We start from the raw sequence: 19,403 nt of genomic DNA, 5'->3' as shown, positions 1-19,403 counted from the left end.
GCCCTGTCGAAATAAGCTCCTTATGTTTTTCTGTTTACATTTGTACAGATCCAATAAATCCAAACCCTGACCTCTGACCTCTGACCCTGACCTCCCAGTTTGACACATGTTTATCTGGGTCAGAGTTGTGGGTTTGATGTTGTTTCACTCGGGGATCAGACTTTAGACTTTAGTTCTGTCAAATCTAAACTCTAAATCTAAACTCTTTTCTGTGAGTGTGTGTGGCTCATGTGGACAGTCGTGTTCTGCTCAAACTCCGACTAAAGTTCACACAGATCCACAGAACAATTTATCCTCCAATAAAATAAACGTCCCACTGCACAAGAAACATTATTCAAACTTTTACAGGAATCTGCAGAACTCATCTCCACAGACCCAGATCTGAATATCAAATAAAACTAAACTAGAGAAGAGAAAGAAACGACTGAAACACTCAAATCTTTAGATGAAATAAAAATCACAGGCTTCAGTGTGAATTTCTTATTATAATACAGTGATATTTTATTTATCCAGTGACTTTCGAAACAAAGTCACAACGATTTCTGCTCATGGAAACAAAAGAAAACACCATGTCATGAAAATGAAAAAGATAAAATTAAATATTAAATCCAAACTGTTCAATCGTCTAAAGTCGGTTTTCTGCAGCAAATCCAACACACACACGTCGATGTTTAACTGGAACAAACAGAAAATAAAATAAAACCAAAACACTTTTATAATCTGACTCCACTTCTGAACGAAAGAACCAAAGAACAGAAAACACACGAGTCTGAAAGTCGCTTTTGGAAATGATTTATTAGTTTTGAATAGAAATTACATTTTGCTGAGATTACATTTGATTTAGGATGTTTCTGTGTTGGATTTAATTATTTATTTATTTTTTTGCAAATGTCAATTTCCAAAAGTAGAAATGAGTCAAACTAAATCAGTGAAATGGCGCCACCACGAGGAGCTTCAAATCTTTAGATGAAATAAAAATCACAGAAAACAGTGTGAATTTCTTTTTATAATACAGTGATATTTTATTTATCCAGCGACTTTTGAAACTAAGTCACAACGTTTTGTACTCATGGAAACAAAATAATGATAATGAATAACGATGTCATGAAAATGAAACGATAAAATCAAATATTAAATCCAAACTATTCAATCATCTGACGTAGATTTTCAAATTGAACAGACACACGTCGATGTTTAACTGGAACAAACAGAAAATAAAAACAAAACACACGAGTCTGAAAGTCACTTTTGGAGATGATTTGTTTTTAATGGAAACTGCATTTTGCTGAGATTATATTTTGTTTAGAAATACAAAAATTCTGGTTGGGATTTATTTGTTTTATTTTTTGTCAATTTCCAAAAGTAGAAATGAGTCAAACCAAATCAGTGAAATGGCGCCACCACGAGGAGCTTCGGTGTCAGCGCAGCTCCTCGTGCAGTTCTCTCATGAGTCCAGCAGGGGTCAGACTCCGCGCACAAAAACGACCCGAGCTGCGCCTCTGCGTAAAAGTCTGAAAACACGAACCGAGACGCGCCCGAACCCTTCACTTTCACTGTGGAGGTGCGGGGTTTTCCTGCGTGTTTCCCCGCGTGTCCCGTGGGCTTCTCCAGACCCACACGCGCCCTGAACCCCCCGCGCACAGCTCCGGGGGGTGCGCGCCCTCCTCACCGGCAGGGGCGGGCTTCTCCTCTCGTGTCTCTCCAGGACGCGCAGTGCGCAGACTCCGAGCGCGACCACGTGTGAGGAGTTTGTGTTCCGTGCGCGCAGCGGCTCAGAGACACGCGCAGGAGGAAAACCGGGAGCAGAATCACCTTTAAACTTCTCAGGATCGCGACATGAGGCCAGGTAAGCGCGCACGCACTCAGGTGAGCACTCACTCTGCTGGTGGAGGTTTTGGAGACGTCCTCAGTGCGCGTGATGTGCGTAAAACGACCCAAAGACTGCGCCACGGGGAAAACCTCAGACCCCCCAAACACGTGTCTCCACTCCGGGATATTCTCTCGGTTTACCTTGAAATTCTGCTCCAAAAACCAAACTTAAGCTTTTATTTTGTGAGACGCGCGTCAGGTTGGGCACGTTTCAGCAGAATTTGGGTCAGAACTTTTGGGCCTGCGCCGGGAGTCTGGGGTGAGAGGTTGGAGTGCGCACGATTACGCGTGTCGTGCGTAAATCCTCCTGAAGAACAAGGTCAAACAAAAACCTCTCACTAATGAAATAAAAGTTCCTACAGGCTTCAGTTTATTGGGTTTAACTGTTCAAGACGCGTCAGGTTCATTCTGGGTAAACATCTGGACCAAAAACTTCTTCTTCTTCAACTTTCATGAGCTGTGATCTAAAAAATAATCAAGATTTGGACAGTTTTGTTTTAATCCATGAAAGATTTGGGTTGGTGAGAGTCCAAACTGCGCTCTGTTCGGTTTTGGTTTGGGTTTGGTTTTGGTTCAGTTTGGGGTTGGGGTCAGTTCAGTGTTTGTCCAGCAGGGGCAGCAGTGAGCAGAGTGTGTGTTTGTGTGTGTTGCAGGGTTCAGTCCTCGTGGTGGTGGACGTGGAGGTGGACGTGGAGGCGGTTTTGGAGACAGAGGCGGTTTTGGAGACAGAGGCCGCGGGGGCTTCAGAGGAGGACGAGGTAAGTGCGTCTCACCTGGATCCTCACGGAGGGAAGGGACGGAGCCCACGGGCACACACACACACACACACACACACACACACAGCTGACGCCTACTCATCTGTGTGTGTGTGTGTAAATATGTGTGTGTAAATGTGTGTCATATTCCAGCAGTTTCATAAATCTGCTCCATCACCAAATCTTCAACCAACAAACTCCACAAAGGAGAAACATTCTTCATGAACAATTTATCCACAAATATCAAGAGAAGAAAGAACAAAACTTAAAGAAACAACGAGTCACACGAGTCACACTGGGGTCAGGCTCTATGTTCCCTCATTTCTTAGATTTTTCTCAAAGTGAAACTTTAATTCAACTCATTTTTATTTTTATTCCACATTTAAAGGGATGATTCAGAGTCATTTTGACCTTTACGTTACGTCTGTCGTCTGCAGCTGGAGAATAGTTTGGCTGTAATTGACCAAATTGGGAGAAATGGGATCAAATCTGATGTAAACTGATGACAAAACTTGACTGACAAAACTTAGAAATGAGTTCAGGTGTAAGAAAAAATAGATTCAGTGACACATCGTGATACTTCATACTTCACCCTGCAGTTCTCCAACCGATTCAAAATGGATACAAATCAATTTTTAATATATTTTTTACAAAAATTCATCAGTGACACTCATTGTTCTCATGATAAAAAATATATATATATATATATATATATATATATAATATTTCATGCAGTTGTGTTTCTTGAAAGTGTAGATGACTGTATTTGAAGTAAATATTGATAAATCGCAGTATATCATGTATTGTTTTAGTATCAGGATTTATCATGATATATTGAATTGTGATGTGAGAATCATAATATTTCTCGTATCGTCAGACTCGAGGCAACACACGCCTCTAGAAATGAGGAAACATCTGCAGATTTCTGAACTACTGAACAAAACTAATGTTATGTTCAGGAAAAAAACAGAAGGAACTTGTTCACTCAGACTCATTCTACAATTAATAATTACAATAAAAAATCTGTTTCATGATGTGGATCTTCACACAGACACAGAGTTTTGTGCAGTTTAAATGTTTGAGTCTCTAGGATCAGAACATGAGTTGACCCCAGTTTGATGTGTGACTCGTTGTTTCTTTAAGTTTTGTTCTTTCTTCTCTTGATATTTGTGGATAAATTGTTCATGAAGAATGTTTCTCCTTTGTGGAGTTTGTTGGTTGAAGATTTGGTGATGGAGCAGATTTATGAAACTGCTGGAGAAAACGACACACATTTACACACATTTACACACACACATTTACACACACACATTTACACACACATTTACACACACACATTTACACACACATATTTACACACACACACACACACACACACACATTTACACACACATTTACACACATTTACACACATTTACATTTACACACTTACACACACATATTTACACACACATTTACACACACATATTTTCACACACATTTACACACACATATTTACACACATTTACACACACACATTTACACACACATATTTACACACATTTACACACACACATTTACACACACATTTACACACACATTTACACACATTACACACACATTTACACACATTTACACACATTTACACACACATTTACACACACATTTACACACACACTTACACACACTTACACACACTTACACACACACTTACACAGAAAAACATTAACCAGAAGTTCCACAAACCTGCAGCAGGACACTTCTGGACTTTGTGAAAAAAGTTCTATAAACACATATAAAAACACAGTTACAAATAAAGTGTTACAAAACTCCAGTGCAAATGGTTTTGTTTAAGTAATTTATAAGTAAATAAAGTTAGAAGTAATTCAATCATCAAACTTGGCTTAAAAAACACAAGATATTGATACTGTATAAAAAACATGATTTTCCAAGTCAGGTTAGTGAAATCGATAAATAAGTTACAGTTTATTCCTCGAGACGAGGACGGGGACCAGGTCATGTGACAAGTCACATGTTCACACTCTGGACTCAAGACTGTGAGTCAGAACATGAGCCCAGAGCTTCACCAGACTCCTCAGACCTGAAGTCCACACTCGTCACACGACTGAGCTCGTCACACGTTGGAGCTCGTCACACGACTGAGCTCGTCACACGACTGAGCTCGTCACACGTTGGAGCTCGTCACACGACTGAGCTCGTCACACGTCTGAGCTCGTCACACGACTGAGCTCGTCACACGTCTGAGCTCGTCACACGACTGAGCTCGTCACACGACTGAGCTCGTCACACGTTTGAGCTCGTCACACGTCGCTGCTCGTCACACGACTGAGCTCGTCACACGACTGAGCTCGTCACACGACTGAGCTCGTCACACGTTTGAGCTCGTCACACGTCGCTGCTCGTCACACGACTGAGCTCGTCACACGACTGAGCTCGTCACACGACTGAGCTCGTCACACGTTTGAGCTCGTCACACGTCGCTGCTCGTCACACGTCGTTGCTCGTCACACGTCGCTGCTCGTCACACGTTTGAGCTCGTCACACGTCGTTGCTCGTCACACGACTGAGCTCGTCACACGACTGAGCTCGTCACACGTTTGAGCTCGTCACACGTTTGAGCTCGTCACACGACTGAGCTCGTCACACGTCGGCGCTCGTCACACGACTGAGCTCGTCACACGTCGCTGCTCGTCACACGTCGCTGCTCGTCACACGTCGCTGCTCGTCACACGTTTGAGCTCGTCACACGTCGCTGCTCGTCACACGTTGGCGCTCGTCACACGTCGTCGCTCGTCACACGTCGTCGTTCTGATGCGGGTCTGTGTGGTGCAGGTGGAGGATTCAGGTCTCCGGACGGCGGTGGATTCCGGGGCCGTGGCGGAGGCGGAGGCAGAGGGACCCCCAGGGGCCGCGGGGGCAGAGGCGGGCCCCGCGGCGGCCGGGGAGGATTCGGAGGAGGCAGGAAGGTCCTGGTGGAGCCGCACAGACACGAAGGTACAAGAACTCAGAGCACACACACGAAGACTCAAATATCTGTGATCAATGAGACTTAATGTTTTATTACTCATGTTTCTATTTGGGTTTGACTTTTACATTGATTTAATTCTGTCTTATTTCACATGTGCCTCTTGCTCTTTGTTGCTACTTAGAATTTATTATCACAGACCTGGACTTGTGTTTTAATCCTTGTGTCATTTATTTATTCGTTTTTCAATATAAAACCAAAAAGTTTTCGATTTTCTGTTTAAATGGAAAAACGGAAAAAAACTGATAATGACGTTTCCCTGTTTATGTGACTTAAATTGCGACACGAATCAGGACTAAACCTGTCTGTCCCGGTCTGGTTCGAGCCTGGTTCAGTCCTGGTTCAGTCCTGGTTCAGTCCTGGTTCAGTCCTGGTTCAGTCCGTTATCCGTTTTTTCCATTTTTCATTTAAACACCAAATCGAAAACTGAAAAAACAAATCTTTATCTGTATAATGAAGAAAATAGTTGTGTTTTTGTTTCTTACTTTTGGTTTTATTTTGAAAAACAAATGAACGATTGACACACAGTTGTTTTGTTTCATTCACATGTTTGAGTAACTTTATTATGATTCTGTTTACATCTCCAAAGCTCCAAACGCTCTGCTCCACCTTGTGATGTCATGAATCAGTAGTTTTTAAGTGAACAGCTCCGTTTACCTTCAGTTCAGTCGAGATCGGTGATTCCAGGACTGAAAAAAAAGATTCTAGTGAAGCTGTGTGGAGTTTGAACACAGACGTCACACGGTGGAGCAGAAAAACTCTTCAGTCTAAATGTTCAGGTTTGTGCGTTAAACTTGTGAAAGAAACAAAAAAAAACACACCTCCAGGTGTGTGTGACGAGGAAACGAGATCAGAACTCAGAAAATCTGGAGCCGTTTAATAATTCTGTTTGATCAGAAATAAGAATGAGACTTTCACGTCCAAACTGCAGATTTACAAACCAAATATTTATCAAAACACAGTCGACAGTTTACAGAGTCTGTGTGTTTCACTGGTTCAATCATGTCGCTGAAGTGTTTCTCTGTGTGTGTTTGTGTGTGTGTGTGTGTGTGTGTGTGTGTGTGTGTTGTGTGTGTGTGTCTGTCTCTGTGTGTTTGTGTGTGTGTGTGTGTTTGTGTGTGTTTGTGTGTGTGTGTGTGTGTGTGTCTGTCTCTGTGTGTTTGTGTGTGTGTGTGTGTGTCTGTCTCTGTGTGTGTGTTTGTTTGTGTGTGTGTGTGTGTGTGTGTGTGTTGTGTGTGTGTGTGTGTCTGTCTCTGTGTGTGTGTGTGTGTGTGTGTGTGTGTCTGTGTGTGTGTGTGTGTGTCTGTCTCTGTGTGTGTGTGTGTGTGTGTCTGTCTCTGTGTGTGTGTGTGTGTGTGTAGGTGTGTTCATCTGCAGAGGTAAAGAAGACGCTCTGGTGACGAAGAACATGGTGGTGGGGAGTCTGTGTACGGGGAGAAGAGGATCAGTGTGGAGGTAACGAGACTCTGTTCACACGAGAAGGTTTACGGACAAAAACCACAAAATATTTGATGAAGTGTTTTTCGTTTAGTTTTTAGTCGGTGACGCTGTTTTTGGGGCTTAAAAACACAAAAATCTGAAACCACCTCCAGAGTGTAAAAGTTGAACAGGCTCCACTGTAGAGTTTCTGTCTCCACTGAACAAGACACAAAACTCTGGTCACATGTGCTCAGGTCGTGTACGAGTTTACGTCACAAACAAACATGTGCATCATTTTAATGCGTCGTAATAAACTCACAGGAGGCAAAACAACAAATGTGTTGAATGTGCAGAGACACTGTTAGTGACAGAGAAGAATCACCTCTGTCAGACTCTGGACGCACCAGGTCGTCTCAGTCGAGTCTGAGTCGAGTCAGACGGATCTGGACCAGACCTGGAGAACCAGTGGAAGGAGGAGCTGATGAAACTGTGGAGTGAAAACTTCTGTGTGTCCAAAGACGCTCTTGTTGTTTTAAGAACAAACACACACAATCCAATTCACACACTTTTGTTTCACCGTCTGCAGCAGATTTACTCCTGAAAACACTCGACTAAACCACCAAGAGAAAGTGAAGACGCGACGACACTTTTACGTCTTCTGTTCAGACCCTCAGCATATAAACGTGGCCTTAAAATCTTTAATCCTTCCAGCCCAACGATCTCGTACACGACACCTGGGAATTTGTTTTATAAAACCACACAGAACTTTCCAACCATAAAAGACAGAAACTTACATTTTTCCCTTTAAAAGCTGAGTCTTTCCGAGCAGATTTCTGTCATTCTCCTGCGTCACTCGCTGTGTGATGATGTTGGGAAAACAAGTGTCCAATAGGAACTTTGTTTTGGTTAAACTCAGTGGCTCCGTCCATTCTGATTGGTCCAAACTTTGCCAAAGAGTGTAGTGAGTCAAAAAGTTCAATGCTCCTGGCGTCTGTGTTCAGAACAAGTGAAAAAGTCGCTCTAAGTGCAGAGATTTCTCAAACTAATAGAACATTCTATTGCTATTTTTATTTTTAGGTTTATTTGAGTCCAAATGTCCAAATCCAAATGTAATAAACCTCATGGAAATGCAGAAGTGATGTGTCTCTGTGACCTGCACCAGTCAAGTCATGGGAACATTGAACTTTTTGTTTTGTTTTGAGGCAATACGATTTTTAGCTTTACTTACACATTTGATATTTTGCACTTTTGTAGCGAAGTCCCCAAATTAAGCATTTTAATGTCCAAAAAGTTGTTTCTACATGTTAATTTTATGTTTTATGTAAAACTGAATTTTATTTTCAGTTTTGTTTTGTTTTTTTCATGTGTATTTCTGGTCCTGTAGTTTTTATTTCAGTCACATGACACGACTCCAGCAGCAGATTGTGAAATAACAGGTTGATCTAAAAAAAGAGATGTAAAACACTTCATCAGGGGGTAAAAGGGGCAGATTTAAACGCAAAATGAAGAAAAAACTCCAGTCGAGGACAAATGTAGTAAAACTGCCTTTAGATGTGGAAGAGTTCAAATCGTTTCACTTCTCGTTCTGCGGGACAAAACCGCCTAAAGTGTTTTTATGAAAAGTGTTTTGTTAAACCCTTTTCTTTTTCTTGTTGTTCGTTTGTAGGAAGGAGAAACAAAGATCGAGTACAGAGCGTGGAACCCGTTCCGCTCGAAGTTGGCGGCGGCGATTCTGGGAGGAGTGGATCAGATCCACATTAAACCCGGAGCCAAAGTCATGTACCTGGGGGCCGCCTCAGGGACCACGGTGTCCCACGTGTCCGACATCGTGGGCCCGGTCAGCACCTCTACTCTACACTACTCTACTCTACTCTACTCTACTCTACTCTACTTTACTCTACTCTACTTTACTCTACAGTACTCTACACTACTTTACTCTTTACTCTACTGTACTCTACTCTACTCTACACTACACTACTTTACTTTACTCTACTGTACTCTACTCTACACTACTCTTTACTCTACTCTACTCTACTCTACTGTACTCTACTCTACACTACTGTACTCTTTACTCTACACTACTCTACTTTACTCTACTCTACTTTACTCTACTCTACTTTACTCTACTCTACACTTTACTCTACAGTACTCTACTCTACTCTTTACTCTACTTTACTCTACTCTACTCTACACTACTTTACTCTTTACTCTACTGTACTCTACTCTACTCTATTGTACTCTACACTACTCTACTTTACTCTACTGTACTCTACTGTACTGTTCTCTACTGTACTCTACTCTTGTACTCTACACTACTCTACACTTCTCTACTTTACTCTACTCTACTGTACTCTACACTTTACTCTACTTTACTCTTTACATTACACTCTACTGTTACTCTACTGTACTCTACACTACTTTACTCTACTCTACTCTACACTTAACTCTACAGTACTCTACTCTACTCTACACTACTTTACTCTTTACTCTACTGTACTCTACTCTACTCTATTGTACTCTACACTACTCTACTTTACTCTACTGTACTCTACTGTACTGTTCTCTACTGTACTCTACTGTACTGTTCTCTACTGTACTCTACTCTTGTACTCTACACTACTCTACTTTACTCTACTCTACTCTACTGTACTCTACACTTTACTCTACTTTACTCTTTACATTACACTCTACTGTTACTCTACTGTACTCTACACTACTCTACTCTACTCTACTCTACTCTACTTTACTCTACTCTTTACACTACACTACTTTACTCTACACTTTACTTTACTCTACTCTTTTCTCTACTCTACTCTACTTTACTCTTTACTCTACTCTACTTTACTCTACTCTTTACTCTCACACTCACTCAGGCTCATGTGCTTCAGAAAACCTCGGACAAATTTTAAGATATAAAAACTTACTGTATTTTTCGCAGTAAAAGTCGTTCCTGTCTGGACTTTTAGTTGGACATTCAGACGATCAGTGAACCTGCGCCACATGATCCTGATGTTTTTATTTTACTGTTTTGTCTGTAAATAAATTCCTTTTCCTAATTCCTGGTTCCAAATTCCCTTGTATAAAGTGTGCAGAGTCTGTGGTACAAACGACACAACCGCACTGTTTATCACGAACGAGTCAGATTCCTTCAGAAATATGTTTGTTCTTCTGTTTAAAAGTAAAAGTTTGGTGAACTCCAGTGTGATGTGGTCGTTTTGTGGCGTGTGCAGGAGGGGCTGGTTTACGCCGTGGAGTTTTCTCACCGATCGGGCCGAGACCTTCTCAACGTCGCCAAGAAACGCACCAACATCATCCCCATCATCGAAGACGCTCGCCACCCGCACAAGTACCGCATGCTCGTGGGTACGTACGCACAAACGCGCCAACGCACAAACACACAAATGCCAACACGGACACAAACACGGACACAAACACGGACACGAACACGGACACAAACACGGACACAAACACGGACACAAACACGGACACAAACACGGACACAAACACGGACACGGACGCTGTCGGGGGAGTTACTGCACCGTCATGTGTTATTTATTTACAACTTGTTTGTATTTCAAAGTATTTTAAGTGACTCGCACCAAAATAACTGAAGTGAAGATGCAGAACTTTTGCACCGTATATGGACTAAACCAGGACTAAACCAGGACTAAACCAGATCTAAACCGAAGACTGAACCGAGGTCTGAACCGAGGTCTGAACCAGGTCTAAACCAGGACTAAACCAGGTCTAAACCAGGTCTAAACCAGGTCTAAACCAGGTCTAAACCAGGTCTAAACCAAGGACTAAACTGAAGACTGAACCAGGTCTAAACCGAAGACTGAACCAGGTCTAAACCGGGTCTAAACCGAAGACTGAACCAGGTCTAAACCAGGTCTAAACCGAAGACTAAACCGAGGACTGAACCAGGTCTAAACCGAGGACTGAACCAGGTCTAAACCAGGTCTAAACCAGGTCTAAACCAGGTCTAAACCAAGGTCTAAACCAGGTCTAAACCGAAGACTGAACCAGGTCTAAACCGAGGACTGAACCAGGTCTAAACCAGGTCTAAACCGAGGACTGAACCAGGTCTAAACCGAGGACTGAACCAGGTCTAAACCGAGGACTGAACCAGGTCTAAACCGAGAACTGAACCAGGTCTAAACCGAGGACTGAACCAGGTCTAAACCGAGGACTGAACCAGGACTAAACCAGGACTGAACTGAACCGAACCGTCGACTGAACCGAGACCAAACCAGGACTCGGACTTGGACTAGTTCTTGGACTCTAGTTCGGTCCGTGCGTGAACCCTGAGCTGGTGGAGCAGGTTTCCTCGGAGCTCGATGGGCGTTTGCTGCTCTTCACCTCGTGGAGCTTTTTGTTTTACTTTTCAAGTGTCTGTGTTTCTCTGTTTTATATTTTCTGATCAGTTCTAATGTTGTTTTCTCACAAACATCTGGAGTTTTGTGAATGAAACAAAAAAAACAACACATGTTTAACTCACAAACCTGCACATTTAGGCTGAGTTCTTCTCTCAAACTGAAAACAATCTGCTCCACCTTGTGATGTCATCATGTGGTGATACAGGAAGTGCTCCACTGTGTTTTTAAACTCCACACTTCACCTTCTAGAATCATCTGGATCATTTCAGTCCTGGAGCCGAACTCGACTGAACTAAAGGGAAAAAGAGCTGAGAACTTGAAGAATTAATGTTTTGTGACATCACAAGGTGGAACAGAGCGTTTAGGACTGTGGTGATGTAGACAGACGAATAATAAAGTTTTACTCAAACATGTGAATGAAACAAACACAAGTCCAGCTTTGTTTTTGAGGAGGAAACTGTTAGAACATGATTTTAAACTCATAATTTTGCTTCACAAAGGACCTGATAATCAGAGCTGCTCAATTATAGAAAAAAAAACCATCTCGATTATTTTGAACATTATTGAAATCACGATTATTCAAACAATTATTTTTAGTTACAAGATGCATTTATTCAGCATTTCTCTCTCCAAAAAAAATATTGTTATTGATGTTATTGATAATTTACACAAAACTTTCAAATAGAAAATATATATATACAAATCTGAACCTTGGAGCAGTTTTGTGACGTATAAAACATAAAATGAATAAAATAATTTGAACATGAAATAAGACAGAAAAACAATAATGTGTCCAAACTCTGTATGTAGATGATCTGAGTTTGGAGATTGTTTGACTCACAAATTGAAATCACGATCAAAATTCAGTTGCACAGACTTAGTGGTAGAACTTTCTTTTCTGTTCCCATGTGGCCTTAGATCATAATGTGTAAGTCCTGGTTTAGTCCTGGTTTAGTCCTGGTTTAGTCCTGGTTTAGTCCTGGTTTAGTCCTGGTTTAGTCCTGGTTTAGTCCAGGTTTAGTCCAGGTTTAGTCCAGGTTTAGTCCAGGTTTAGTCCAGGTTTTAGGTTTAGTCCTGGTTTAGTCCAGGTTTAGTCCTGGTTTAGTCCAGGTTTAGTCCAGGTTTAGTCCAGGTTTAGTCCTGGTTTAGTCCTGGTTTAGTCCTGGTTTAGTCCTGGTTTAGTCCAGGTTTAGTCCAGGTTTAGTCCTGGTTTAGTCCTGGTTTAGTCCTGGTTTAGTCCTGGTTTAGTCCTGGTTTAGTCCTGGTTTAGTCCTGGTTTAGTCCAGGTTTAGTCCAGGTTTAGTCCTGGTTTAGTCCTGGTTTAGTCCTGGTTTTAGTCCAGGTTTAGTCCAGGTTTAGTCCAGGTTTAGTCCTGGTTTAGTCCTGGTTTAGTCCTGGTTTTAGTCCAGGTTTAGTCCAGGTTTAGTCCTTCAGTTCTTCATGTCTTCTAGTCTGTGTCTTATACTTTTCGTTCTAAACACATTCAGGAGACGTTCTGCTCTGTCCTGAAAATGTTTTCTTTGTTTTCGTGTCGTTTAGGATCTGATTTCCAAGTCCATATTTCTTCTCTTGTCCTGTTTGTCGACTGTAGATGTTTGTCGGTGTAAACAGTTGGTCTGTTCTCCTCAGGGATGGTGGACGTCATCTTTGCAGACGTGGCGCAGCCGGACCAGACCAGAATCGTCGCTCTAAACGCTCACAACTTCCTTAGAAACGGCGGACACTTCGTTATCTCCATAAAGGTGAAGTACAAACAAACGAGAAACTCTTAAATATCCAGTGTTTGGAGGAAACACTTATAAAAGTATCCAGTTACTTTGCTGTGTTGCTTTTTGTCGTAATGCAGAAATGTAACAAAATAATTTAGTAAAATATATCAAAAAATACTCCTGGTGATTATATCAATACAGCAGCCACGATATCGATATCGATCATCACATTAAACCATGCGATATATATATCGATATTTCTATATTTTTCCACACCTCAGAGTCTGACATTGAGCCTCCACCAGATGAACACAAATGAACACACACGGACACACACACACACACACACACGGACACACACACACACGGACACACACACACATATACACATACACACACACACTCACTCATGGACACACACACACGGACACACACACACACACACACACGGACACACACACACAGACACACACACACGGACACACACTCAGTGGCTTCGTCTTTTCTGCTTCACTGGTGGAAAAACACAACACCCATGGAAAAGTCTTATCTTCACTTTTACTGCGCACAGATCCACACACACACACACATCCACACATCACACACACATCCACACACACACACACACACACACATACACACACACACACACACACACACACATCACACACATCCACACACACACACACACACACACACACACACACATACACACATCCTCCATGGAAAAGTCTGACTTTAAAACCTGTTGATTCTTGGAGTTTTGAAAGAAAAATGTCATAAAACATTTGAAGCTGCTGAAAGTTCCATGTTCCACTTCTGTTTCCAGGCCAACTGCATCGACTCGACCGCCGCCCCCGAGGCCGTGTTCGCCTCTGAGGTGAAGAAGATGAGCTCTGAGAACATGAAGCCCCAGGAGCAGCTCACCCTGGAGCCGTACGAGAGAGACCACGCCGTGGTGGTGGGCGTCTACAGGTGTGTACCCCTCACCCTCACGGAACATCTGCGAGATCGGGACATGTCCACGAGATCGGGACATGTCCACGAGATCGGGACATGTCCAAGAGATCGGGACATGTCCACGAGATCGGGACATGTCCACGAGATCGGGACATGTCCAAGAGATCGGGACATGTCCAAGAGATCGGGACATGTCCAGGAGATCAGGACATGTCCAGATGCACAGTTCTTCCCAAGTTTCTCCTGTTGATATTTCGTGGTGACCTCACTCTGGGGGTGTTCTACATTTTTACTCTGGTGACACAATCCACACGTTGGAAAACACCGACAAAAGTTATAAACTGGACTGAAGAAACTTTAAATACAAACCTGATTTACAGAGCACATTTTCTGGAGCCTGTGATCAGATAAACCGGCCTTTTCTGGTCAGATTTTGTTAGACTTTAACCTTAGTTTTATTTTATCTTGAGTGACAGATCTTCAGACAGAGCAGTGCCTCCTGTTAGCGTCACACTCCCAGTGAAAGTTGACGACATCAGCTGCAAAGTTCAACAGTCAGACCTGACGTGAGCTAAAAGATACAAACCTGTTTCACACAAAAAACAAACCTGCAGATTTAGCACGAGTTCTTCTCTCAAACTGAAAACACTGATCCACCTTGTGATGTCACAGCTCCACTGTGTTTTTAAACTCCACACACCTTCACTAGAATCATCTGGATCATTTCAGTTGTACTTGAGACCGGTGTTGGCCTCAAGACTGTTTTTTTGTGGTCTTGGTCTCTTTTTGGACTCAGTCTTGTCTCAGTCTCGAGGTCTGACACTTGACAAGTGATAAATGGAGATGGATTTAGAAAAACACTGATATAAATGTCCCAAAATAACTGTAAAATACAAATGTTGAAAATGACTAAATTGGTCTTGATTTGGTCTCGACGGACTGTGGTCTTGGTCTTTAAAAGTCTCGGTCTTGGTCCTCAGAGGTCTTTGGTCTTGTCCTGGTCTCGGTCTCGACTACAACACGTGTACATCTACATCTCCAAACCTCCAAACGCTCTGCTCCACCTTGTGATGTCACGACGCGTTGGTTTTCTGCCTGTTCCCTTTCGTTTCCCAGATGATTCTAGTGAAGGTGTACGGAGTTTAAAAACACAATGGAGCGATTCTTCCCACATCTCCACATGACATCACAAGGTGGAACGGCGAGTGTTGTTTTCTGTTGGAGGAAAACTCGTGCTGAATGTGCAGGGTTTGTTTGTGCGTGAAACATGTGAACGAAACAAAGAAACAAAACTCCAGATGTTTGTGACGAGGAAACGACATGAGAAAAGAGAAAATACAAAAAAAAAAGTTTAATACAAACGCTTAAAAACGACAAAACTGATCCAAATGTGGCTGTTTTTTATCACAAGTTTCTACAGAACAACTTTGTAGAAATAAAAGTTAAAACTGTAGAAACTCTGGACAAGCTCTGAGCAGTGTTGGGAGTAACAGATTACATGTACCAGAGTAATCAGAGTACAAATGATGAGTAACTGTATTCAGTTACAGTTACTGTTTCAGTGAGTGGGAATTGGATTACAGTTACTTTGTTGAAATAAATGGATTACACAGAGGGATTTAACTGTTTTCACATTTTGGGCTAAAACCAGGTCTAAACGAGATCTAAACCAGGACTAAACCAGGACTAAACCAGGACTAAACCAGGACTAAACCAGGACTAAACCAGGACTAAACTAGATCTAAACTAGGTCTAAAACCAGGACCAAACCAGGACTAAAACAGGATTAAACGTGTCTCTTCTTCGTTTTCTATCAATAATATTTTTAATTTGGTTCAGTAAAGTTTGGACTTTTTATTTTCTTTTATCAGACAAAACTTCTTATGTGAAGATTTCCTCGTCTTTGTTTCTCTACAGTAAATCAAGTAATCCAAAGTAATCAGATTACATTACTCACTCTAAGTAATTTAATGGATTATGTTACAAACTACATTTTGGGATATGTAATCTGTAATCTGTAGGGGATTACATTTGAAAAGTAAATTTCCCAACACTGACAGTGAATGAAACAAAACACAACTCCAGGTCTGTTTGCCGTAAATAAACGACATTAAAACTTAAAAAATAGTTAAATATTAAGGCCATTTTAAGTATAAATATGAGCTGCAACGATTAAAAAGCAAAACGATCTGATAATTTTCCATAAACGTGACTTGAATCTCTCCAGTTTTGCAAAGAAAACTGTTGACGTGATTAAAAAATGAGCCTTAAACTGTATTATTCCAGCTTTAATTTAAGGAAATATAAGCCAAATACAATAATTTTCATGCACTATTTTAACCTTTTGTTCGTTAAAAGTAAAAAATATTTCCTAATCTTGCTGCACGTTGAGTTTGTGTGGAGGTGCGCCCCCTTGTGCTCGCTGTAGGTCACTGCTCCGGCTCTGAACGTGGACCTGACGGAGCAGAATGACACGGTTTCATCCACGTTTACGTTTGTTTTTGTGCCTGTGATTCCGTAACCGTTGTTTCGTTTCTGCTCAGTTTCTTCCAAGCTACAAAATGTGACTTTTAAAGGCACTCCACCTGATTTTTAGAGTCTTAAAAACTTGGAAAAACATCACTAGTTCATTTAAAAAAGTTTGTAGTGGTGCAAAGTTTTTCCTCAGTTACTGGAATCACTCTAAAGCTTTTCAATCTAATCCAAGCTTTATTTTTATCGCACATTTTACCAACACAAAGTCTCCAAAGTGATGCAGAGTACGCACAATATAAGCATAAAATAAACAAATATAAAATAAATAAAATAAAAAGCACAAAAAATACTGAAATTAGAATTTAATTTTTTTTTTTAAAAAGCACAAAAAATACTGAAATTAGAATTTAAAAAGCACAAAAAATACTGAAATTAGAATTTTTAAAAAATTTATAAAAAGCACAAAAAATACTGAAATTAGAATAAAAAAGTTAATAAATAAAAAGCACCAAAAATACTGAAATTAGAATTAAAAAATACAATAACAGTCAGAGGAGCACATGATTCTCACGCCGTGTTAAAATCTGCTGAGTAAAAGTGTTTTTAAATGAAACTTAAAAGAATTGACAACAACTAGCATGCTAATGAAGACTTAAATATGAAAATACAATTCAAATTATTTCACTAAAAACTTAATTAGACCTCAAGAGCTGCTCATACATCATTATCTGTACTGGAGCAAGACACGTTTTGATCAAATACATAAGGAAAAATAAAGTACAGAGACTTTTAAGTGTCAGTAAATTTGTTTTTTTTTTGTCTTTAAAAGGTCCATATTATGTCATTTTCTGATCTTTTCTAATGTTTCCACATCAAAAACAGACCTGGAGTTGTGTTTTGTTTCATTCACAAATGTTTAACGCACAAACCCGGCACATTTCCGCTGAGTTTTTCCCAAAAACAGAAAAAAAAAAGTCACGTAGAGGAGCTCTTTTGTGTTTTTAAACTCCACAAATCTTCACTGGAATCATCTGGATCATTTCAGCTCTGGAAATGTTGATCTACTGAACTAAAAAAGTAAATAAATGGAAATTAGAGCTGCTCGATTATGGAAAAAATCACTATCACGATTGTTTTGGTCAATATTGAAATCAAGATTATTCAAACAATTATTTTTTACTTAGATGATGCTTTTATTCAGCATTTCTCACTCAAAAAACCCACTTTGTTATTGATAATTTAGTCAAAACTTTCAAATCGAAAATAAATTCAGGCTACAAATCTGAACTTTTGAGCAGTTTTGTGATGAATAAAACTATAAAATGAATAAAATAAACTTTGAACATGAAATAAGACAAAAACAGAAATGTGTCCAAAATAAACTATATCCAGAGAAGTGGGACCAAGTCGTTGTTTTGAGAGTCTCAAACAAGTTTTAAGTCTTTGACCTCAAGTCCGAATCAAGTCCCGTCTCGAGTCTCTGGTCCATAAGTCCAAGTCAAGTCCAGGTCGTCTGGTTTGAGCTTCAAGCCATTTCAAGTCTTTAAACCAAAATACCAGATATAATAGAGCTTAGATTTTTGCAATTTATATGGGTTTTAAACTAAACTACTTAAAAAGTCACAGTATATTTATATTTGAGTATTTATATAAAGAGTTGAAATTGAGAATGAGAAATTTTGTTAATTTTTCTGTTTTAAATGTCTTGACAAGATTTTATTGTGAAATATTTCATTCAGAACAGAAACAATTCAGATTTAAAAGAGCTTCTCAAGTCTGAATCAAGTCCCAAGTCACAGGCCTCAAGTCCCAAGTCTCTGTCCATTTTATCAAGTCAAGTCGTAAAAATAGTGACTCAAGTCTGACTCAAGTCCAAGTCACGCCTCCTAAATCCACACCTTTGAAACTCTATATTTTTTTAAAAATGAAATAATTGCACTTATTTATTAAAAAAAAAACATCCCAAAATAAACTTTAAGCTTCATAAATCATTTCAACTCGATTATAAGTCTGGAGATCGTTTGAACCACAAACCGAAATCTTGATCAAAATTCGTTTAATTGTGCAGACTTAACAGTAGCTGTGAATTTAAAAACTACAGCTTCATGACATCACAAGGTGGAACAGAGCGTTTGGAGGTTTGGAAATGTAAACAGACTCAAATGAAATGAAAGGAAAACACAAACTTTTGATTTTTAAGGAGGAATCGGCGTCAGAACACGACTAAAACCTCACAAGAATCCATTTTGTGAAGTTTATCTTTATCTTCACCTTCATTTTGGATCTTTATGAGTTTCCGTAACGTTTCTCTCGTTTTCTCTCGTTTTTTCCAGACCTCCTCCGAAGCAGAAGAAGTGACGTCTCCGTGCAGATCTCCCGCCGTCGCCGACAGTTTTCAGTTGAAGCAGAGAAGAGTAGTTTGTATTTTTAATTATGACATGTATATTGATTTTATTGTCTTTTGTATTGTTTATTTTTCCCGTTTTATTTCTGGTCAAGAGGATCGTCTTTTCAGTACATTTGAAGCAGCCGTGTGTGAACTGCTCTGGAGTTTGAAGCTAAAACGGCACAAATATGAAATGTACAGACTTTATTAAAAAACAGTTGGAGCTGACGTACGTTTTTTGTCGTGTGTGATTTCGGAAAACGCTGCACGGGACGATTGTGACGGGGTTTTGGGGGTAAATGTTTTTGCTTTAAGGATTCGTTGGTTCAAGAACAGTGACCAAAGTTTAAAAATCAAAACCTGGGACATCCTCGGTTTGGGGCGAGTGGTGATAATAAAATTGTAAAACGAGGAAAATAGTTTTGC

The 19,403-nt window shown here is 40.4% G+C and overlaps 2 protein-coding genes across 2 annotated transcripts in view; one reads left to right on the top strand and one right to left on the bottom strand.

Annotated features, from left to right (window-relative positions):
• dnase2 (deoxyribonuclease II, lysosomal) overlaps positions 1 to 19,403 on the bottom strand; it is a 167,196-nt gene that overhangs the window by 119,338 nt on the left and 28,455 nt on the right.
• On the top strand, positions 1,704 to 19,205 carry fbl (fibrillarin). Its single transcript, XM_055163612.1, is given in 10 exon segments — positions 1,704 to 1,846; positions 2,523 to 2,627; positions 5,457 to 5,618; positions 7,011 to 7,061; positions 7,064 to 7,104; positions 8,735 to 8,905; positions 10,299 to 10,431; positions 13,077 to 13,189; positions 13,986 to 14,131; positions 18,925 to 19,205. Coding segments are annotated over 10 exon segments (957 nt in total). The 5' UTR covers positions 1,704 to 1,836; the 3' UTR covers positions 18,950 to 19,205.

The sequence above is a fragment of the Boleophthalmus pectinirostris genome, unplaced genomic scaffold (assembly GCF_026225935.1).
Source record: "Boleophthalmus pectinirostris isolate CB_2022bp ecotype Guang Dong unplaced genomic scaffold, ASM2622593v1 HiC_scaffold_6, whole genome shotgun sequence".
NCBI classification, from domain to species: domain Eukaryota; kingdom Metazoa; phylum Chordata; class Actinopteri; order Gobiiformes; family Gobiidae; genus Boleophthalmus; species Boleophthalmus pectinirostris.
Note: the sequence above shows the minus strand (reverse complement) of the source record. Positions and strands in the feature narration are given on the sequence as shown.